Raw genomic sequence first — 23,636 nt, forward strand, 5'->3', positions numbered from 1 at the left:
AAAAAAATAGAAAGAAATAAAGCTCATAATGGTCTGTGGAATTTCGCCTATTTTTGCCATTTTTGGGAAAATGTGTTTTGGGAAAATTGTTCCTTTAACCCCCACCCTACACACACACACTACTACCCAACCGCACCCCCAACCCCACCCACACACACCTATTGTACTGTGTATTGTACTGTGATTTCACTGCATGGTTTCACTGTATTACTTGTAATATTTGTGTGACTATGACAAATAAATCTCATGGTATCCTTATATCTTTGCACGAGACATGAAAAACAAGTAAGGATTGAGTAACACATTGCATAAGCATGTCACACCGCTTGACATGAAGTCACACCACAGGAAATTCACTGCATTGTGGCCATTTTAATCCTTTTGTATACATGACTGACCTCTTAGCTCATGCTAACTAGATAATGATATTCTGTTTAATCTTAATATGTGTTTTCATTTATAGAAAACATTTTTTTCCCTTCTATAAGAGCAGTCACACCACAGGACACCATAAAATGAACCTAAGCATTGCGTGACAGAAACATTGCAGTATGTAGACATAATAACCCATTGACGCCTAAGACACATGTGAAAGAGGGTGCTGAATGCCTAAGCCCTTTTTAAGAAAAGCCACCCTCAGTCTATAAAAACCTAAATATCTCAGTCTCTGAAGCACGTACAAACATGCTATAAGTTGCATTTAAATGCCAGGACCCTCATCTTTCATTGGAATGTGTTCATTCATCTCAAACAAACGAAGATTTGTATTAAAGTTGTCTCAAATCGCATGAGCCTGAATGTTGCGTAATGCAACTCCAGGCGCCAGGGCCAATGTTGCGCAATGCAGCATCCAGCATCAATGGGTTAAGAGGTGAAGAGTCACCTTAAACTTCCAGACCACTCTCCAATAGCTGAGGTACTGACTGTCTTTAAGACCCTTGTAGTTGGCCTTGCAGCTGCCCGTTCACCAACACTGACATACATGTCACCCCACAGGACGCAAGTTGTGTTACGAAATGGAACTTGTAGTTAATATTACTGTCTTGAATTTTTTTCACATTCATATCTTAATATCAAGTTAATATTTATGCCATCGTGCAAAATGCTTCATACAATATTCAAAATGCTGTTGGTTAATTTATATATATATTATATTCCAGGTTTCATTAATGTTACAGTCACACCGCAGGATATTTGACATCTAAACCTTTACATAAATCTTAACAAAAATGTTCCTTCTCATCGAAGACTAATATGAAACATAATGTACCACATTTTCTTTATTGACATTTATTTTCAAGATCAAAAATAAGAGTTTTGTAGGTTTTTAACCAATGTTACCAAAAAATGAGGCGTCACGTCAACCACCCATGTGTCAAGTTACCTCCATCAGAGATTTCAGTTGACCTCTGTGGCTCTCAAGGTCATCCGCCAGGCTGTTCTTCCTCGCCTGCAGTTCTGTCACCAGAGATCTCAGAGGAGTCACCACCTCGTAGAAGCGCACCTGCAACATGGGAGACAAAAACAGATCAACCACAAAGCACCAGTCTGCTGTGAAGACGGACATCAGACATCCATTTGTGGGTGAATTTACGGCATTCAAGTAGCCTAACACCTTATTTGAAGATGCCAACAGTCAAGATGACGAGTGACCATGTAGTAAAAAAACATCATGACAGAATAAACAACCTCTATATGACATGTTTATAACACAACATTCAAGACATTACATACTATTTGGATTGTACAATGTATTTTTTTTTCAGATATATAGACAGAGTTATGCTGCAGAGGCTCTTTGACCAATATACTAAATTTCACAGACACTTGTATGCAGAGAAACTCAGTTATTTAGGCACACAATATTGGTAACAGTTTCTGGAGCAATATGGGCTTAGATGCCTTGCTGAATGGCATTTCAGTCATGGTCGAAGCCGGATGTAAGAAACCACAAAGTCCAGAATTATATGCAACAATAGCTTCTCTGGTCTCCTCAGTGCATAACGCCATACGGCATGGAGGGCTTGTATATTAGTGATCAGTGAATAAGAGGTTGTATTACAACAAAAGGGTAGAGATCTTCTAGTGTCCTCAGTGCTGCTTACTGCCACATATTCCAGGATGAAGAGCTTGAATGATATTAGTCATGTAACCGAGGTTAATCTGCAACTCAAGGCTCAAACCCACACCCTTCCAGTTTACGCTCCAGTTGAGCATGGACGGCGCAGTTACGATGTCTGTATGAGGATTTGGAAGGTTAACCAACGTTCTACTGCCAAACTCTGCTAGCTGCCATCCGTTACAGGTCCACGTACTGAGGGATGGAGAGCTCATATCAGTGGTGCTGTATTGTGCATTGGAGTATGAGATGCTTACCTCCACATAGTCCGGGATGGAGTGCTTGCTTGTACTGTACTGTATATTTTAATGTTACTTACCGATACATCCTCCAGGATGGACCATTAACTGTATTTATTACTTTTGCTTACCGCTACATATGGGTGGTTGACGTTTAAGGGCGTAACGCAAAAAAAATTCCTGAAAAAAATGATGGATAAATATTGAAAAAAAAAATAGAAAAAAATAAAGCACTCAGTGGTCTGTGGAATTTCACCTTATTTTTGCCATTTTTGGGAAAATGTGTCTTGCATCAACACATTGCATAGGCATGTCACACCGCAGGAAAATGGAGTCACACCACAGGGAATTCACTGCATTATGGCCATTTTAATCCTTTTGTATACGTGACTGACATCTGAGCTCATGCTAACTTGATAATGATATTGTGTTTAATCTTAATATGTGTTTTCATTTATAAAAAAAACTTTTTTTCCTCCTATAAGAGCAGTCACACCACAGGACACCATAAAATGAACCTAAGCATTGCATGACAGAAAGATTGCAATATGAAGACATATTAAGAGGTTAAGAGTCACCTTAAACTTCCACAGCACTCTCCAATAACTGAGGTACTGACTGGTTAGGAGCCAGTCTTTAAGACCCTTGTAGTTGGCCTTGCAGCTGCCCATTCACAAACATTGACATACATGTCACTCCACAGGACGCAATTTGTGTTACGAAATTGAACTTGTAGTTAATATTACTGTCTTGAGTTTTTTTCACATTCACATATCTTAATATAAAGTTAATATTTATGCAATCATGCCAAATGCTTCATACATTATTCAAAATGTTGTTGGTTAATTTATATATATATTATATTCCAGGTTTCATTAATGTTACAGTCACACCGCAGGATATTTTACAATGAAACATAATGTACCACATCTTCTTTCATTGACATATGTTTTTTAAAGGAAAAATAACAGTTTTGTAGGTTTTTAACCAATGTTACGAAAAAACAAGGCGTCACGTCTCCCACCCATATACCAGAATGGAGCGTTAAACAGTGTTAATCAGTGGTGCTTACCGCTACATATTCTGGGATGGAGAGCTTGTCCTCGGGCAGTTCCCGGAGCTCCAGGTAGCGCTCCTCGCTGAGCTCCAGGTCCCTGAGGCTGCGGCGCAGCTCGCCTGCCTTGGCCCCCAGCTGGCGGTTAGTCTCTTCCAGCTGACGCTGACGTAACAGGATACCGTCCATGTCCTGCTTGCGCAGAGCCTGCTGCTTCCTGGGTTAGGACAGTGCACAATGTCACACACAAACACACACACACACACACACACACACACACACACACACACACACACACACAAACACACACACACACACACAGAGTCAGAACTTCCATCAGCACCTCTGACATTATGGTGTACGGACAAGTATCAAGATGTGTACACTACATTTACTGGATGCTACAGAATGTTTGCAAAGTTGTACCAGCCACAGACAAATATGACGCATTTGACCAAACCACTCAATAGGGCATTGTGCAGGTCCCTTCTACTGTGCTTCATCAACATCCCTGAATGGCCCACCTGTTGTCATCCTGCTGCATCTTCAGTTGGCTGTCCAGGCGGAGGGCCAAGAGCTGCTTTTGATGCAGGGCATCATTCAGCCTTTCCTCCAGCTCCTCAGTCTGACCACAACAGAGAAGTACATTTAGTATGTAGAACATCTCCATGTCGAAAATGCACCGGGTAAACTAGCAAGCTACATTCGGCGCCATCATTTGTTGCATCTTACCTTTGTCATATGGTCAACCTTCAGGTTGTCAATGATGAGGTTCTTCTGAGACAGCTCGATTTTCAGGAGCTGGAGGTTGTGGAGCAGCTCTTTTCTCTCGAGGACCTGTTTAGTGACTTTCTTAGATTTGTCCTTCTCGTCGGAGGAAGAGATGTCCTCTGTGGGTACCGTCGTCTCCAAGCTGAAGTCTTCAGACTCCAGCGAACTGGAAATGTTCACGGAAGGGTCCTTGTGCTTTTTCGGTGGCATATTTTGCTTCAGTGTGAATGTTTGCCTGATATAAACGAGCTAGTACAGTTGCGAATAGGTCTGCCTCTCCTTTCAACGTCGGTCGGTGGCTCCACAAACGTTTTTTACGCTAGCGTCAACCGTAATTAAGCCCTCAGCAAGGATATGCAGTTTTAAACCTGTACAAGTCAAACAGATCAGCCCTCTTAAGCTTGATGCTAACGACTTAGCTAGCTATCTACTTTGATTAACCTATTTTACAAAATTGCTACTGGCTAAAAATCTATAGCCTCGCCAGTTTAAATGCCAAACGCAATTTAGTCCTTGTACAAATACTACCAGATTTAATTGCAATAAATTGCGTAAAGTTGCTTCACAATACGTAATTCAAGAGTCCCGCTCCAACCTCTTGAAAACCGCCGCCAGCTGATGTCAACAGCGACTGGACAACAACAAACTGCAAGAAGATCAACAAGTGTATGAAAGAGGAACTTCTATCCCCCTGACATGCACGTTCAGGAAACAGCGCCACCCTCTGCACAATGTTGATATTGCCTCAGAAACCTTACTTTAATTTAGTTTCAGTAGGCTATCTGAAAAACAAATTGTCCAATAAAGTCAGTGGCCAATGTTTAGCCTGTTTGAGTTAATTACAGGTCTATAAGTCATATTATTTATGCATGTATCTTGATATAAGCAAGACAAATCAATAACATGTATTTCATTTGTGAATATACACAGGTCTGCAGCAGAAAATATTATATAGTAGACCAGGCCTACATTCATAATTGCACAGGATCTTGCTCAGACTTGTTCATATACTAAATCTATGACAGCCATCTACCACCATACGGTAAGGACCCTTTCCTCCTGCTCCATGTGGCTCCATCCTCAAAACGGTACCACTGTCAAAAAGGTGACATTTGTTCTGGTGACATTTGGAGACATGTGAAGGGAACTGTGGGGAAGTTGAGAGGGTTCATGTGGGTGGGTTCTGAGTGGTACCATGAGAAGGTCTCCTGGACCAGTGGTATTCACGGCTGACCCGACATGGCTTCACCCCTGTTCACCTCTAATACCACCAACCTCTAACCCTGTGGTTGGTTCTCAACCCTTTTGGTACAAGCGCCCCCCAGTACCTCGTCATAAACCTGCCACCTGCCAACACCCCCCCCACCCAGCCAACATCATGATAATTATAACACCCCCTATCCCAACCCTCTTACAGACTCCTTCTCAACGCCCCCTCAGCGGCTGTAGAGCCCCCGTTAAGACTACTCTAACCCTATACGTAGCAGCAGCAGTAACAGCAGGCTTATAACAAAATAAATAAACAAGCATATAAGTAGTGTAAGAATATGTAGATGGAGAACACAACACTGCCTTTTTACGGTATCATCAATTTATTTTATGGTCTGCAGACTTTTCGGCTCTAGGCCTTCATCAGGGGCAGGGCCCTCGCAAAACTTTGTAGAAGCATTGGTATGTCGGCCAGTGTTTTCTGGGTCTTGGGTGGGTCAGTCACAACATTGAAGATATGGTACTGAATACATGACTGCGATGTCGAAGACAATGAAACAAGATTCCTCTCTTCCAATTGTGACATGTTGTATGTCAGCATACAATGCAACTGCTAAAGCATATCAAATGCATGGACATTTTCTTGATAATTGGGTCACAATGTAAGGAGCATTGAAAATTGTGGGTCCCAAAACTATTCCATTTAAGAATCACTGATATAAGCAACCGTGCAGTGGAGGTGTGGGAAGTCAGCTCTATGTCTGATGAACCAAGCAGTGTGTGCCTGCCCTGTCCTTGCCATTCGTAAACTTCTGCTCAATTCACATTTCCCGGTCTCCACATCACATCAGCATCCGGTCTTTTGGGGGCCCGGGACAACGGGCAAATTGATGGGACTCTTGGCAACTGCCTGCTTATTGATAAAACCTGCTCTAATTCAGTCCTTCACCTGATAGTTTCTCAATTCGACCCTTCTCGATCCTGTGTACGAATTAATTTAGTAAGAAGGTATAGTCAGCCCAGGCTTGTGTTTGCCTGTTGTGGGAAGCAGATACAGAATAACAGACCTTCAACCCAACCATACCATTGGCATGGACACACCATGCCACACCACCACTTTGTCAAAAGGTCAGTTTTATTACCATATAAAAACAATGTGACGAATGCAACATACACGCATAGTCAAGGTGATCCTTTTCATTAATTTATTTCAAATTAGTTTTATTTTCAATTGTACACGGAAAAACATGTGTTTTTTGAATTATTATTAGAATTACTCTTCGTATTGTCTATGTTTGGTTTGTTTGTTTGTGGGGTTATGATTGCCTCCAAGTTCTTTACAGAGAAAAAAGTAAAAAAAAAAAAATAAATAAAAAAATGGAACACTACATGAAATGTAACCTTACCATACCCACGTACTCAGGGCTCTACATTAACATCCAGCAACTGGCCAAGTGTTGGTGAAAATTAACATCTACTAGCAATTTTGGCTGGTGATGAAACATGTTAATTTGGAGCCCTGCTTGTACTAATTTAACCATTTTATAACGTGTTGGGAAATGTGAATTGAGCAGACAATACAGATGGAAAGTCCAGACTAAATGGACACAGGGTCCCCAGTCTGAGATGACTTCACGTGCAGCGCTCATCGTACATCTGAAATTAAAGGTTTCATCCATAATAATCAGTATAGCCAAGTGTAATGTGAGATGAAAAGAGTGGAGTCAACTGAACCTCTGATATAAAGCCAAGCAGCGTGTGCCTGTGGTGGAGTGGAGAGCAAAATATAGAAGCACGGTAGCCTATATGAAGCACTGTGGAGGAGGTGTAAAAGAGAAAGTGTAAAAATAAATAAATAACAGAGGTAGAAGAGGAAATGGAGGAAAGCAATCAACTGCAAGGTGCATGTTTAGAAGCTATTGAGTGAACATAGGAGAGGAGAGGAGGAGGGTGGAACTCTAATGGAACTAATGCAGACAAGACCAGTGACAAAAAGACGGGCTGGTGGAAAGCAGTTTAATGTTGTACACAGACGAGAGAGGGACCACAGGGCTGAGCATGGTGTATGCTGTATGTGGATGGAAGTGTCCAGGCAGCGTGGGTCTCCATATTGTTCCCGCTTCGTATGCTAGGTGGCCGGGAGGGACGAGTGGACACTGGAGAGGAGCAAGGAGCTCCCAAGGCAAAGTTCTGTAATGCACTGACTTCACGTACAACCCAGAGTCTGAGTGGACCACAGAACTTCACCTGGAGAGCCAGACTCACTGTTTCCCTATAAAAATCCACGCTCACTCGCTCGCACACACACACACACCACTCCGCTGGGTACACCAGATGTTGCAACCTGAACCCCCCCATATGGGCACCCTGAAATAAAAGGAGAAAAAACATGGTTAGAATTCTGATAAATTGAGAGTTAAAAGGTGCACAGGTGTAACTGGTATACACACATCTGATGTATGGAGCCAAACACAAAAAATAGGACATAGAAATGGATCGTCAAAACTAACTGAGTTTCAAAGTTGATCAACAGTTCAGCCAACATACCACGTTTACAACGTGTAGCCTATGACGTCTCTCCAAGTTCCAAATCATTCTGACCGACATAAAAGATTGCGTTTTTACGCGGAGGTCTATGCCATTATTGGAGTACCTACTGTGTGCAGTCACTGGCCTATTTACACTACTCACAGTCACAGATCACTCCACCGGCTCCCACCGGCATGTTTATCGTGATCCCGAGTCCGACTCTAAACTAACACGTGTCAGACTTCAAGGTTGTGCCTAGGCTGTGCGGTTAACAATTCGGGGGGGAGGCAGACAGCCTATCCATCAAAAAAGGCTGACGTGTCTGTTTTCAGTTTCAGTCATTTTGCAATGTATGCCTTGTGTAAAAGAGAACTTGGAAGTAACAATCGTAGCTTTTTTGGGTATTCTGGAAGAAGTCAAGAAGACCCTGTAAAGTTCTTGGAGGTGATCCATACATTTACAAGTTTCCAGAAATGACACTATGATAATCAACATTACAACTTCTTGCCCTTTTAAAACTTTTCAGTCACGTAACTTCATTAGCAAGACAACTACTAAGTTTTAAAGCCCGAATTGACGTCTGAGATTAGGTGGCACGAATAATTCAAAACTACGAGGCCACAGAAGTTCGATAGAATATTTCCCATTTGGCAGCATATGGTAAGGGTTTTCACCTCAGTCGTACCTGTCTTCAGTAATACCGGTGACCGCACGATCTGATCCCAGCTGCTGCCGGCGGCCAAGATTCCTAGGATAGAGGATATTTGATTCTTGTCCGGGTGGCTTTTAACTTCGATGCAAGCGGCTGTGTATGCAGGTCCTGTCCCGTTGAATCGTTCTTGTCGGCCGTCTTCGGTGCTTCTGTGCAGGGCTGGTGAGGTGCTGCACACTGCTGCTCAAAGAATGTCGACGTGGAGCTGCCAACCGTGCGCGCGTACTCGTGGACGCGCACAGCAAAGAGAGAGAAAGCTCCCTTTGGTGCTCAGATGGGGGGCTGCTAGCTTGGTAAAGGTAGAGAGAGCCTGACGTTCTTGTCAGGTACATGTCAGAATGCGCACAGGGAAATGCAACCCTCGCCATAAAGGCGCTTGATCAGCCTGTGCTTGGCAAGGCTGAAGTGGACCCTGTATGGGCATTCAGCCTAACGGAGTCTATCGAAGTGGTGGACTGACTGTAATAATAATAATAAAAAGTTTTAAGACTTATGACTGTACAGTTTGACAGCTAGTTACCACCATTAACTTTTCTGAATACACTAATGTATGACTGAACTAAATCTTTAGGACAATGTGTCTGAATGTCTGCTTTACTGGTATAGCTTTGGCTGGGATGTGGGGGTGTCATTAAGTCTCTCCACAACTACACTCATAAAACATTATAAGCATAGCATTCGTGAACCAGATTGCTCCGATGCAATGTATGAATGTGCAACTCAACCTATCTTAAAACATACACTGTTGTTGTGCACAAGAAGGCACTCGTGGTTTTGAAGCCGTAGTTACTTCACTTACACTGTATCTGGGCTCATTGTGCAACAAACAGGGTAACGATTAATGAGGCCACAGCTAAACACTTTTACTATCTGCAAGTTGATGACTTCCAGAGCACATACCTCTGAGAAACTCAGAGCTCCATACAGCACAAACCGACTGTGTTAAAAACTTGCCAACTACAACATAACTCCATGCCTACCACCCAAGGACAGATAATAGAGACCTCGAGAAGCATAACCATTTGGTAAAGAAAGTAGAAAGAGGAATCTGAAACAGAGGAATATGCCTTTGAGAACACCATTCTGTACTGCACTGGTCTGGAACTCAATGTCCTCTTCAGATGACAGACCCAACCTAAGGCAAGTAGAGGCACCCTTTAGCGTGAAGGTATTACGCATAAATCCTAACATTTTGATCGGATGACTTCATTAATTAAGGGTAACAGATGTGATAAATGCTTTTCTGTCGATTTCCGAATAGCAACAGCTGTTCTGTTCCCCTCATTTTGGTTGACGCCAGAGGCCAACATGTTCCCCTGCGCTCTCTAGCTGTTCTGTTGCGCGCCGGCAGAGGGCGCAATTTGTCTATGGTGTGACCTATTTTAACATGGCAGCAGCCAGCGTAGGGGCCTAACACAAAGCTGAGACATTTTTCTATTTTGGGAACAAAGAATAGAAAGGAGATCTTCCCGGTGATGTGTACTTTTAATAATGGTAGGCACTTTCCATTTACATATTACAACATACGGAGAGTCACCGCAAAAACAAAACAAAACAAAAACAAAAAAAACATAGAAGTATATCTGTTAAAATGCAAGCATTTTTACAACAAAGAAGCGCTATGGTTGGGCTACAGGGGTACTATACTGTATGGCATTCCTGGTTGTAGAGGGAGTGGGACAGGGGGAGGAGAGAAAGATGAAGAGGGGGTGGAAGGAGAACGGGATGGTGGCTTGGAAAGGTTGTGGATATTTTAGACAGAGGTGTCAATCCCGAGTCCAGAAAGTTAAAAACCCACTGCCAGAAATTTGATCCAACCAACTCTGAATCAGCAGTAGTCGTGATCATAGATACAGGACACTAGATGCCGTAAAGAACACTCCCTTTATATTGGAACGAATAGCTCATGGCTGCCATGTTTATCAGTGGTAAAGCGATATGCAACTTATCCTGTAACTGACTGTAAAAATCTATGAAAAACACTAGACACCTGACTTGACCAAGATGGTGGTGCCCTACACGTTGGGGCCACACCAAAAGGCTGAACGCAGAATACATTGTTCTATATCTATGATTGTAATGAGTAGTCAACACAGATAGACCGCTTGCTCAGTGAAGTCACCTCGGGTTGGAAGGAAACTGTGGCAGGGTTTTTTTTTAAAGGTGCACTGTGTAATATGTTTAGAACTGTATTTCCAGACTTCATGCTGCTCATTCACAAATGTTACCTTTTTCATGAATAGTTACGAGCACCATCAAATTCGAAGTATCCATTATGACTGGGAAGGTTGCACTTTTCATACATAGAAAAAGTGGATCAAAGACAGTAGATTGAGTAAGATGATTCAAGCCAGTGCGTTTCCTGTATCCATGTGATGTCATGTGAACGTCCCTTTATGAGGCCTGCGGTTAGGAGAGCCTTTGGACGCTTTAGGTTGAGAATAAAGGGAATTCCCTTGGCACTGTAGATGGCGGTAGCACACATCTTATGCAAGCCGTCACCAAATGCCACAGAAAGAGAAGAAGAAGGAGGGGACAACGCCCCCTTAGGAGACCAAACTTGAGCACACTCCTTTGCATTGGGTGGGCGGAGTTTGAATCATCTTACTCTAATCTACTCTTTTTGAGGGGATCTTCCCCATGTCCGCCATTTCACATTTCCAGAAATGGACATTTTTAGCTGCAAAACTGACTGCACTTTGGTCATACTGGCAAATATTAGTGTATTACTTTGTAAATATTCCTGAAAAGATGAAATTTGGCAAAAGGCAGCTGTGTCAATGAGCAGCCTAGTTGCCACCATTCTACATAGTGCACCTTTAAGTTCTGAACCGGGTTCGCGACAGACCCCTCCCCTCTGATTTCGGAACGTGACGCGGCCAGGTCAAACCAGCCTCAGCAGGCCTCACATGAGGGAAGGACCCTTAGGAGGGCGCGAGGACGCAGACGAGTCGTCCGACTTGCCGAAGTAGATCTGGTCGATGCGCTTGCAGAAGGACATGAGGTTGCTGAAGCTCTGCACGCGCTCGGCCAGCTCGTGGTTGGTCAGCGACGTGGTGATGATGGTGAAGAGGTGGCCGTACACCAGCGCGTCTAACTCAGTGGGCCTTGGGGACAGACAGAAACATGTCACATGACGCGACACACAGGAAGACAACTTCTGTACTTATCACAATAAAAGTATCATTAACAACGATAACTACTACGCATTCCAAAATACAATCATTATAAATTATAAAGAATTACATCCACCATATTCAAACATTTTTAGGCTAAATTATACCTATTCAGGTGTTAACCCTGTGTGTGTGCGTGCGTGTGTGTGTGTCTGTGTGTGTGTGTGTCTGTGTGTGTCTGTGTGTGTGTGTGCGTGCGTGTGTGCGTGCGTGTGTGCGTGCGTGAGACCCAGGCACCCACATGGACTGCAAAATTAACCTCTGGATCTCTGGAGCGGCATGTTAAATTGTGCTCTATGCAGGTCATTTTGTTACTGGCATACAGAAATCAATGTCATTCTTTATCACATTTGTTAGCTTCATGTGTGCATATTAACACGTGTATTTTCTTTGTGTGTGTGCGTGTATTCTTACTGTTTGTTGAAAAAGTAAAGCTGAGTTCCCAGTCTTTGTGAGAGCGCTTGACAACACTGGCTGACGTCCTCGTAGACCTAGAACAAAGCACCAATCACTGATCACACATAGGTCAGCTGACCACAAATACACATCAGCCCGTAAACAACATCTAAAAAAGTACATGGCTCTTGGGTTCTTTCCGTTATCCTAGCTCCTCTCCTGCATTGTGCTCTTGGCCGTGGGATGACGTCGTAAGATGTCATTGATGACAGAGGATTGATTCAATAGCTCTCAAAAACGCAATTCATAGGTCATTTTCTCATTCGCAATCGGTCCCCCAAAATTTGTTGTGGCTAGGCTGACAGCGGGGAAACTTCATTGTTTTCTCCACGGAGGCGGGGCGTGAGATGACATCTCAAGACATGAAAAGGTAAAGGGACAAAATACAGATGAGGAAAAGCGAGATGCCATGGAAATGGGCCTACACGTGGTGCTGGATTGTCATATTTTTCCCTCAGGGTTCCTCCAGGGCTCCTACTTCCTGCACTTTTTTAAGGGTGAAACTCAAGCACTTTTCAAGGACCTTCAAGTGCAATTTTCCAGTACCATTAAACTGGTAGCCTAGTCACGTTAGGCCCATGTCAAGATGAGGGTCTAGCAGGGCACTACGCACTCGGAGGTATCGATGCGGAATGCAAAGACATGAGAGCTAGCACATAGCCTGCATGAAGCAAAATTTATTTTAGTACTTATCTTTTGACTATCTACAAATTTACAACACAGCTCATGAGTCCAATTCCATGCTCTTAAACTCGGGAGTGCAGACATGGCACAGGCTTTGCCATAGCCCCAGACAGACAATCCGTGTTTGGTCCTGCCAATTCACCAAAGCGCCTGATCCCAATTACCACAACGCGTCTGCCAGGTGGATGAGCTAAGTAAGCCACGGAACCCCCAAAGTTCAGAGCACAGGAAGGCATGCATGGCATGACGTCTAATTTCTCAGTTCCATTAGCTTGCCTGCTGGCCATTCTCTGCCTACTGACATAAAATAACCATTAGCGCCCCCTGCCGAATTGGGAGTAAAGCTTAGTGCAAGGGTGCTATAAGAACATTATAAGGGTGCTAAGATATACAACACAGTATCACTAAAAGTGATAACACAAAAAACAGTGGTTGGATTTCCAAGTCGCTGCCATCTTGAAAAACCCAGAGAATTCAACTGGGATAAGATCATTTATTTATTTGTGGGATCCAGAACTGAGGCCACTTTTTAAATCTTTAATCTGATTATGGCACATTAAAATGGAAATCAAACCACACAATATTATTGATGCTGCAGTGCACACATAATTTCCTTGATTTTACTGAATATACATTTCTACAATATGGAGGTGTCTGACCTGTTCCAGGCTCTTCCCTCCCCAGCCGATGGCGTTCATCTTCCTCCGCACCTCCCACTGCTTCTGGTAGGCTAGGATGTGGTTCAGGGGCCAGGAGTAAGGACTGCTGTACCGGGGCCGAGAAACCTGAAGCACGTGCACGCACACGCACACACATAGTCAGGTATCTGAAAAAGCTTCCACTCTAAATTTATGGATTGGATTTGTGTAATAACCTGTAGTTTATTAACCCTTTCAGCTTATTTGAGGAAAACAATAATGATAGTCAAGCAATTGATTAATAGTTCACACCTGCTCACTCAATAAACAAGTATGTACAGTATACAAATATAGTCATATTTAATGTAATGTTGTGGTATGACGTTTGCATATAGTCATATTTAAGATGATTTGACATGTTTGATGTGATGTTGTGATATTGCATGTCATTTAATATGGGTGTTTGCCCCTATTGTAGTATACACTGTGCATGCATTTAGTCGTATGTAATGTGATATAATGTTTGATTGCACATCATATGGGCAGTTACCTCTGTTGCTGTTGTGTCATCACACCACTGAATGTAAAGCTGGAAAGAAAAAAACAACAGTAAATTATATTCAGAAAGGTACTGTAATGAGGGGAGTGAGTGGTAATCATCCCTTACACTTGAAGGTGGATCTAAAAAGACTGCTGACGCTTTCCACTACATCCGTAAGTCATCTGTCCATGTCTGTCATCTGTCTGTGTCTGTTTTGCACACAGGCATTTTAAACCTACAGTCAAAGGGGAGATAGTGGAATGGCACATGGCCAACGGGGCTCTCATTAATATTTTCAATCATTGTTTGACTCTACCGCATCCTCAACAAGTTCTGAAGATTGTCTCTCGCAGTTCTGTCAATATGTACACACATGTGTCTGTGTACAATTGTGTCTCCCCAACTCCCACCTGAACCTGACTCCCGCCATCTGATATCGAAATATGCGTGATTAAAGGCAACGCCCCCGCGTGTAGTTGGTGAATGCTGCCAGATGACGCAAGTCAGGTGACTAGCACGCACACAATTGACATAAACTTCGCATAGCAACGTGTTCATGCTTCAAAAGTGCACGCACATCCTGTATCCTGTAGTAAGCATGTCCCCTGCCTTAGAATCTTCTAAGAGAATTAGCACTTATGAGTTAACTCAGCTCACTACACCATTCAATCACTTCTAAACCTGAAACATAAGCCACTTAGGCTTATTAAAGCGGAGTTGTTAAAGCCAATTGAGGATTTCGCTACGGTTTCTCACAAAGAACATGAGCCTTCCTTCCTGAAAACCCATGCTGTCGTTCAAATAAGGTGTGTAATGTAACCTGGCAGTGTCCAAGACTTTGTGAAGCTGCTGATTGGCACACAAGAGATGTTTCAAATGTGTTATTCAGCCTACACACAGCGGTAGCGGTCGAGAGTGATTTTCTTGCACTAATGACTCAATTAAGCATGTGTCGGCTTGTTAAACGACAATTCTTGCTAATGTTAACATGCACTACCTTGTGTTGTATTTTAAAAGGTACACTGTGCAGGAAATGGTCAAAAAAGATACTGCAACTATGCTGCCCATTGAAACTGGGTTGCCTATTGCCAAATTTGATCTTGTCATCAAAGTTTACCAAGTAATAAACTAATATTTTCTAGTATGGCCCAAGTACAGTCATTTTGGCAGCTAAAAATGGCCATTTCTGGAAATTCAAAATGGCGGACCATGGAGAAGATCCCCCTTTTCACGTATTCACGTATGAATGCTTAGAATTTGATGGTGGTTGTGGTAAGTATTCGTGAAAAAGGTAACATTAGTGAATGGGTAGCATGAATTCTGGAAATAAACAACTAAAAATCTTGCACAGTGTACCTTTAAGGTGTAAATAGTTTTTGGGATGATACCTGGGGTATGTGAAGAAGTCTTTTGAAAAATGAAATCAAACCATGACCGCATTAGAGCTGACCAAAGAAATGCTATGTCGTCTGCTAATGACAAATCAAGGGAAGAGTGAGCAAAACAACTACCGGTACCTGTTGAGACTGGCAAAAAGTCTGGTTTAAGGTGAGTTGAGAATAATGTCTAGTGAGCCTTTAACTATGGCCCTTTACCTCTGCGGTTTGAAGCATGTTGTTGACTAACTCCATGTAAGCCTTCATCTCCGCTCTTTGGACGTCATCCAGGCCTTCGCTCAGAGAATGACCCTGACGATCGATAGAAAGAAATGGAGAGAGAGACGGGAGAGGAAATAAGGGAGAAAGATAGAAAGTAAAGAGGACAATATCATAAGAGTAAACAGAGATGGCGATACAAAATAACACTCTCCTTTGAGTTTCATTGCATACCGGTAGTGTTTTCAGTACCGAAGTTATAGTATGCCAATTACAGTAGTATTGCAGCATTAAAAATGTGTTTGTTTTTTAACAGAGTAACTGTGCACTTCTTGCCTAGAACCAAGACAACTGTTGGTGAATCGTTATGCGCATTGAAACATGAACTCTTTGCCAATACCCACCCCTACTTATGAGAGGGGCTTTCCCATTCACCATCTCGATTGCAAAATGAGTGAATAGGAGACCTTTGAAATGTGTTTTTGAAAGATATTGAAAAAAGCTCAAGATGATCAGTGATTTAAGCCTTGCACCACAAGGCCGGAAGCCACAGGAAAGGATGGGAGAGAGTAGGCTGACTTGCGACCCCATATTTTCTCAGGATGGGAGACACACTTTCTGGACACAATTACCACTCGTAGGTAAACATACAGTAACGGTCTTCTTTAAGTACCTTTGCTCTGGTGAACTGAACGATGGGCCCCAGCTCCGAGACCACCTGGTTCCCCACGTGGATGAAAGGGACCTTACCTGCAGGAGGGAAAACAATACAACACCACATGGAGCAAGGCATGATGGGATGGGTACTGGGCCTCCTGGATAACAGCTGCTGAACTGATCGAGTTTCTCACGTGCACGTGCCACGCACACTATCTTGTGTTTATAGTCACAGAGATACTGTGAATTTTAGTAACATGACTGTAATTACCATGTTACCATAGCCAATGTTAATATGCTTTTTAATAGGCGCATGTGTACCTCTCAATCAGAAAATCATTGGGTCAGTGAGAATGTTTATCTGTGTGAGAGTGCAAGTGCAAACAAAAGTACCTGAAGGCGACATGAACTCGGCATTAGGCCGAAATGAAACCTTCACTGGCAGATTGCACATCCTCAGGTAGGTCTGACAACAACAGAAAACACCATAATGAAAAAAGGGTATGGTAATGCAATAAACATGACTCCTTAGTAAGTGTGACGTTGAGATTTATTTTGAGAGACATCACTTGATCCTACCTGGACAGCGAGTGAGGAGGCATTGTCTGACAGAAGAATCTGTTCCTCTGCAGAGAAAACAAACATCACAACCATTTTATAACCCTCAGATCATGTACATGTCAAACCATCTGTCATTCACACTGTGACATGTGTAAAGCATTCTTACCATAGAGGGGCTGATAGAGGGTCGCATTCTCTGGCCACGGCTCTGCAGCTGTGGGAGTGTATGTGTACTGTATGTCAGTCAAAAACACCAAGGCATTTATGTATAGTAGCCTACCCCTATAGCGTGACATCAGATGGGCTACATTGCGGAGCCTTATTTACTGCTCTGAATGGCTGGCTATAGGCTACTGGGAAAGTAAAAAAAAAAGGTTCATGATTTCACATGCAACGATCATGTCAGACTCTGTTCACGTTTGTCTGCAGACACGATTTAGCTGCAGAAGATGATACACACTACAGCCTTGCCCAAGAATTTGTTCACCTCTTGCCATGCCACTGCTGCCCAACACATAAAGCATTTCAGGGAGGAAATTAAATATCTTGACTTGACCTTGACGTTATGTTCACCTTATGTAACAAACGGTAGACCTAGATAAAACAGACTTTGTTCTGCGTTCAAAGTCAGTCAATACAACTACAATTATACACGGCATTCCGTCGAATACAGTAAATAAAGGCTGGTCAGCTTGGGCACTCGCTTCTAAATGCAATGCCCTCTATGCAGTATAGGCTGGCAGCTTCTGGGATGGGCTACCATCAATGGGACAGGACAGACAGTAGTCAACAGACACATGCCATGCTTGTTTTGAAAGCTCCGTGGGAGAGAGGAAAACACATCAGTTTCATTCAGTACTTGGACCTCATGTTGATTTAACATCATCTGAACACCTACATCTGAAATTACAGTTTCAGGCGCTGAATGTCAATAAAATACAGGAGTTAGCCACCTATCGATGACTGTAGTAGGCTACTAAGGTCCTGCAAGTCTGCGTTCAACCTGTTTAACAGCCAACTGACCTGCTATCTGTGAGGAAAACGCCTCGGCTGCCAGAGACATGATGACAGAGAGTCTTCTTCAGTAACAATACAATAAGTGGGAAGATAAAATACGATGTAGGTCCCCGCTTTCAGCGCAAGGGCATGCTCGAACTGCAGCCTAGCTAAATGCTAAACAGATACGTCTTCCTTAACCACAACTGCGCATGGGCGAGTGGGAGCCAATCGTAACGAAGGTAATCAAGTCGTATCTGTCAAGGATGACAAGAGTGGTGTCTCTGGGATGACTGCACAGGCTCTGAAGTTTGAAGACAGGTCTTCAGGTCATCCAGTCTAGTCTACCTGGCAGCCAAACCTTGCAATGCCTAGTCAGTCAGTGCTGTGTGCTGTACTTTACTTGGTAAAACTGCTTCCTTTGCCTATTTACATTGTATGCTTCTGCAAAATCCAGACATATCAATCAAAGACTTCACATGAAAAAAATATTTTTATTGTCACTGTCTTGGGTATGAAATATTTACACAATATACACACACAATCAAGAAATGTTATTTAGGTCTATGAACAGTGAAGATGACAAGTCTTTGGCTAGGTGTGAGAGCTGCTTTTTAATTGGCCGGCTGCTTTGTCATTGTCCCCTTCTGTTTCTGTCTTCTGAAGCTGGAACCTCTCCCATGGGTGAGGAGTCTCCTGCCCAGGCATGATCTGTAACCACACTCTGTAGAACCCACGAAAACCATCAATTTTCTCCAGGTACGTGTTCTTGGATTTATACTGCAATAAAAGAGAGAGAAAGAAACAAAAAGTACAAAATTGAAAATGGAAATCAGGACAATAGCATAATATTTCATTACACATTAACAGTCACTTTTGTCCAAAGCAACGTACAAAAGAAGAGGACATGGACACGCTAGCCAAAATCTGGACTTGCAAACTGATGTACTGTAATACTAGTGCGATAGTGAATTAATTACTTATGCACTTTTGTTTCGTGGTGATAAAACTCACCCGGTCATATTTCGGAGGATACTGAGCTGCGAACTCCAGCTGTCTAATGATAACCTCGTTGGGGGCGACCTGCTTCTCGTGCATGGACGTCAGAATCTCCTTCAGGTAGACATAGTCCAGACGTCTGGTCGCTTGTCGTATGAGGGCACTGTAAACGTGGGCGTTTGGTGCAACGCCACAAGACTGCATGGAGGGAAACACAAGACACAGTGTGTGAAACCATAATGGTCATGGAATGAAAACATAAAAACAACAAGAAAAGCAACGCAAAATGGCCTGTTCTAAATATGGATCATGTTTCAAAATGATGGTAATTTATTTCACTACTGAATGATACATTTGAAGATTTGATTGTCAAACTATGAATCACCACATAAGATAAAGAGCTGATCAAAGAGCCCACTATCAAATGTGTCCTTCTTTTCCAGTCCACAGGTCTGCAAGATATGACCAGACCAGCGACTGTCAAGAAGAGTGTTTATGTAGGCTACTTCTAGACCACAGCTGTCATAACTGGGCAGCCGGGACCTCTATGGAGCCAGGCAAGCATGTGAAATGAAGTCACAAGATGAAAGAACACCATTTCCCATCAGCCCTTGAACCCGCAATACCTCCATGTTAGACAACAGTTGTAGTCCGTCGTGTTTTGTGCTGCAGGCCAATGCCACGTTACAGAAAGACTGCACATTTGGAGATAGTTTCCTGTTGGTCATCAGCTCCAATACAGCCTGAAAACAGCATGAACACAATCAGAAAAAGACATGAGCATAGGGTTTGGACAGAGCTAAGAGGGATATTTTTGGTTCCAGAGTAATCTCTATTTTAGGACTATTAGTGTGTGTGTGTGTGTGTGTGTGTGTGTGTGTGTGTGTGTGTGTGTGTGTGTGTGTGTGTGTGTGTGTGTGTGTGTGTACCTCAGAAAACTGGTGCCGTACGGCAGCCTCCAGAGCTGGTGTGGGAATGTGGGAATGTGTATATGTGTATGTGTATGTGTATTTTGAAAGCGCTTTGAGTCAGCTTCATAGTTGTAATACATGTTGTATTGTATTGTTGACATTTGTAACTGAGGGAGAGTGCATTAAAGACCAATCACTGCATACTCTAGTATACTCTGCCTGCAAATGATGGTGAATTGTGAACATTAAACACGTCACGTAAACTAATAAATGATAATATTGTTATGGTCACTTGGAAAGATTCACACCTACTTAACACTCGAATACCTGGGATCATTAAGTGGCGGAAGTGTGAAAAAAACAGTAACTAATTACACAATTTTAAAATGATTTGTTACCACTCTATGGGATTAGAATCTTGCTGCATGCCTCAATCAAAAGAAATGGGTAGACATTGTCTATTTTTACACCATCATGCATTAATTCTATCAACACTGAGAAGGTATCAGGCGATCAAAAGAGCAAGTGACAATGGTGCCCGTGACATGAGTCTCACCTTTGCCCCAGGGAGATCCCCGGCATTGGCCGCCCTCTTGGCCAGCGTGTTGAAGAAGGCGACGTCCAGCCTGACCTTGTTGTCACTGGCCACTGTGAGGAGGCTCTGCACCACGTCGCCGCCGGGCTCCACAACGTCCGCCAGCAGAGTGAGCGTCTTCAGGGTGGGCTGCAGGCCGTGCTCCGCCATCTTGCCCAGGAAGCCCTTCATGTTCCCAATCAGGGCCAGCCTGTCGGATGCACTGCTGACAGCCCCCAGGGACACCACCTCGTGTTGACGTATCGTAGCCGGGTCCAGGAGGTTTGGAAGGACCGTCAGAGGATCAGGACAAGGTGAGCAAATAGATGTACTGCTGTCTGAGAGGGTCTGAAGGGCGAACTGATGGTCAGGAGTCGTTGGATTGTTTTTGATTCCTGTATGGGATTGATGTGTGTGCGAGTCCACATTCTCTGGTTTGGGACTATTGGGTGAGTCTGTGCTGTGTTTCTGTGCCTGCTGAGAATGCGTTTCAACAAACAACTCGCTTTCGAAAGTGTTGACGTCCAGAGGCATGGAGTGATACTTCTGTCTGGTTCTGTTCTTCCCTGCCTGGAGTGCCACAGGAGGGTCCTTTTTCTCTTTCTTTAAGAGCAATTTAGAGGCAAGAGTCACATCTCCAATCCCACAGTCTCGTGCTGCGCGCAGTAAAATATTGTAGTTTGGCCCGTCTGGCTTTATTCCCATGCCCAGCATCTGGTGCCAAACCTATAAAATATAACATTTCTTCATTAACTGTTATAAACACACAGGCCTGGTTTATAGGTATAAGTTTGTGCATTTGATCTCATAGAGGACATTAAGATACATATATTACCTGCAGTGCAAGTCTGAACCCATTAGTTTTGTCTTGAACACAGCTCATCAGCAAATAGTGAAACGTTTCTTGCGTTGGGTAGTGACCACTTTTCAGCATATCCTGCACACAGATACACGCACACATATGGAGGAAGAGAACGCGAAAGATGAAGAAAGGGAAGAGAGTGGGGGTGGAAAGAGAAAGAAAAGCAAAATTTGCCTTTATGTTCAACAGACACGACATTTCTTCAACCTCCTCTCACATTCTGTAGGACATATTACTAATAATACTGTCCACATAAACATGGTGACTGTCATTACCCTGAAAATGCGGAAAACGCTCTGGAGGTCAGCAGTGAGGGCCATGGTCTTCAGCAAGGCATGATGGGTAATGGAGTTGAGGGGAATGTTCTTCCTGCGCAGGTCTTGCTCCAGTTTCAGAGCCTGCTCCTGGGCCGCCTGTTTCCAAGGCGACTCAGCACAAGCGTTGAAGAGAGCTGTGTAGGTTGCATCTGTAGGCTCTATGCCTCGTTTCTTCATCTGGGGAGGGGACAAACGACACATGAGTCAATGGATACATTCCATTATCTTAACATCCATTCTCGACCTGTGCTTGTGTGGCCTCGCACCTTGCTGACGCGCCAACTCTGTGGAGAAAACACTTAAGTTTCCCCACTGTCAGCCTAGCCAAAACAACTTTTGTGGGACCTTTCCCCCATTCAACATCCACATAGCAAATGAGAAAAGGACCTTTGAATTGCGCTTTTGTGATTTATTGAATTAAACTTCTGCCGTCAATGATGTTGTGAGGCTGCAAGCACAAAGGAGGATGGGAGTTAGGATAATGGAAAGACCCTACTGTAACTTATGTCTCCCAAGTCATCCTAGTTCCCCTCTTCCTTTTCTCTGGCCTTGTGATGTGAGGCGTAAAACATTAATCAAAAGTTAATCTCTCATTTGCAATCAGGATATTGACTAGGCGGGGAAAGCCCCCCAAAAAGCCATTTTGAGCTGCTTGACGGCAGGGAAACCGCTGGGATTTCTCCATAAAGGAGGGGGCAACACAGGAACAAGGCTAGAGGTCAAAGGGAAGGATGGGATGAACTCTCATGATTGTTCAGCCTATCATTAACACATCAGCAAAATAACATCAAAATCACCATATTAACATCAACATGGCTGAAAGAATCACTCAGATTTTAGAAGGGTAAGGAGATAACATCATTTTTTGATTAAGGACAGTAACAGTGGTGGGTGGGTGATGAAGTATGCAGATAGGTGGAATAGCTGATTAAATAGTAGCACTGTGCAATTAACCTACGTCATTGTACAGCTTGAAGGCCTTCTTTGTGTATCCAACGCGGCCACATCCACCAATCAGCACGGTGTAGTTGAACTCCTCAGGCTCAAGCCTTTCCCCTTTCAGCATCTCGGTCTCAAACATGTTCAATGCCTCAGCCAGCTATGCAGTAGCGAAGGAAGATTGTTCAGGTTATGCAAAGCATAATCAAAATGTCAAATGACCAGCCTTATACAGTAATTGGGGCAACCCAATGACCAATCAATGTAAGAATTAACAGTACAGTAGACCTAGAGTACAGTCAGTAGTCGCGGACATTGAACATTTCTAATGTTTCTGTCAGTGGAACTGTCACGTTACCTTGTCCTGTTTGATGAGTTTCTTGCACTGCAGAAAGTACCAATATGGTGTGTTTATCCTTCCCGTCCTGGATTTAAATTTTGGCCGAGGCTTTTCTTCCTCCCCTCCATCACCGTACTGCAGATCCAGGTACTGAGGAGAGGACTTCCTGAATGCCTTTCTGTGGACGAACCCTTGAGAGTGATCACCAAATGAAAGATGGGCTTCAGACGTGTCTGCGTCAGGCTCCACTACTCTACCAGGGACGTTGATGGTGGATGCAGTCGTGCTAGCCCTCTGCTTGCGACGGGGCTTTTGCTGTACTGACTGTGAAACCTGTCTTTGTTGAAGGAGTAGACACGATGCAGCTCCCGAATGCCAAGTGTTTGACCTCGGCAGGGGCAGCCATGAGATTGCACTGTTTCTAACGAAGGAGAGATGCTGACCACTCTGATAGACTACTCCTAAACCTGTTCTAAGACAGGAATGAAATGAGAAACGTAACATTATGGAAGTGCTAGACGATCATAACATAAACGACCAAACGGAACTCATTAACAACCCAGCAATAATGCACAAAATTGACACAGCTCAATCCCAAACACATCACTACTCGTGTGGAGATGCATTTCCTGACCTCAAAATGACGCATGTGTAAGTCTGGAAAAGGCATATCAAATCAATCCCTGATGTGCAGATCATAAACGATTATGATACATTTTCTTCTTGTGTTATGCCTGTGTAATTACATAATATTTAT

The 23,636-nt window shown here is 43.3% G+C and overlaps 3 protein-coding genes across 3 annotated transcripts in view; all 3 read right to left on the reverse strand.

The window, feature by feature from the left end:
- The window catches only part of pibf1 (progesterone immunomodulatory binding factor 1), a 94,296-nt gene extending 89,403 nt beyond the window's left edge, over nt 1-4,893 (reverse strand). Inside the window, exons 1-4 of the mRNA XM_063211576.1 lie at nt 4,145-4,893; nt 3,937-4,037; nt 3,431-3,629; nt 1,385-1,504 (exon numbers count right to left, since the gene is read on the reverse strand). Coding sequence (XP_063067646.1) covers nt 1,385-1,504; nt 3,431-3,629; nt 3,937-4,037; nt 4,145-4,393 — 669 coding nt within the window. The 5' untranslated portion in view covers nt 4,394-4,893. The remainder of the gene's footprint in view (nt 1-1,384; nt 1,505-3,430; nt 3,630-3,936; nt 4,038-4,144) is intronic.
- A 5,206-nt stretch (nt 4,894-10,099) lies between these two features.
- mtx2 (metaxin 2) lies at nt 10,100-18,138 on the reverse strand. Its single transcript, XM_063211569.1, has 10 exons — nt 17,965-18,138; nt 17,108-17,155; nt 16,960-17,006; nt 16,774-16,846; nt 16,397-16,473; nt 15,724-15,816; nt 14,138-14,176; nt 13,609-13,734; nt 12,224-12,300; nt 10,100-11,740 (listed from the first exon to the last, which is right to left on the reverse strand). The coding sequence occupies exons 1-10, from the start codon at nt 18,002-18,004 to the stop codon at nt 11,539-11,541; spliced, it is 822 nt and encodes a 273-aa protein (XP_063067639.1). The 5' UTR covers nt 18,005-18,138; the 3' UTR covers nt 10,100-11,538.
- Nucleotides 18,139-18,375: 237 nt separating this feature from the next.
- Nucleotides 18,376-23,545, reverse strand: ptcd1 (pentatricopeptide repeat domain 1). Its single transcript, XM_063212512.1, has 8 exons — nt 22,898-23,545; nt 22,559-22,699; nt 21,559-21,777; nt 21,257-21,358; nt 20,404-21,147; nt 19,563-19,679; nt 18,952-19,134; nt 18,376-18,717 (listed from the first exon to the last, which is right to left on the reverse strand). The coding sequence occupies exons 1-8, from the start codon at nt 23,381-23,383 to the stop codon at nt 18,532-18,534; spliced, it is 2,178 nt and encodes a 725-aa protein (XP_063068582.1). The 5' UTR covers nt 23,384-23,545; the 3' UTR covers nt 18,376-18,531.
- Nucleotides 23,546-23,636: the final 91 nt, after the last annotated feature.

Source organism: Engraulis encrasicolus, chromosome 12 (assembly GCF_034702125.1).
Source record: "Engraulis encrasicolus isolate BLACKSEA-1 chromosome 12, IST_EnEncr_1.0, whole genome shotgun sequence".
In the NCBI taxonomy this organism is placed as follows: Eukaryota; Metazoa; Chordata; class Actinopteri; order Clupeiformes; family Engraulidae; genus Engraulis; species Engraulis encrasicolus.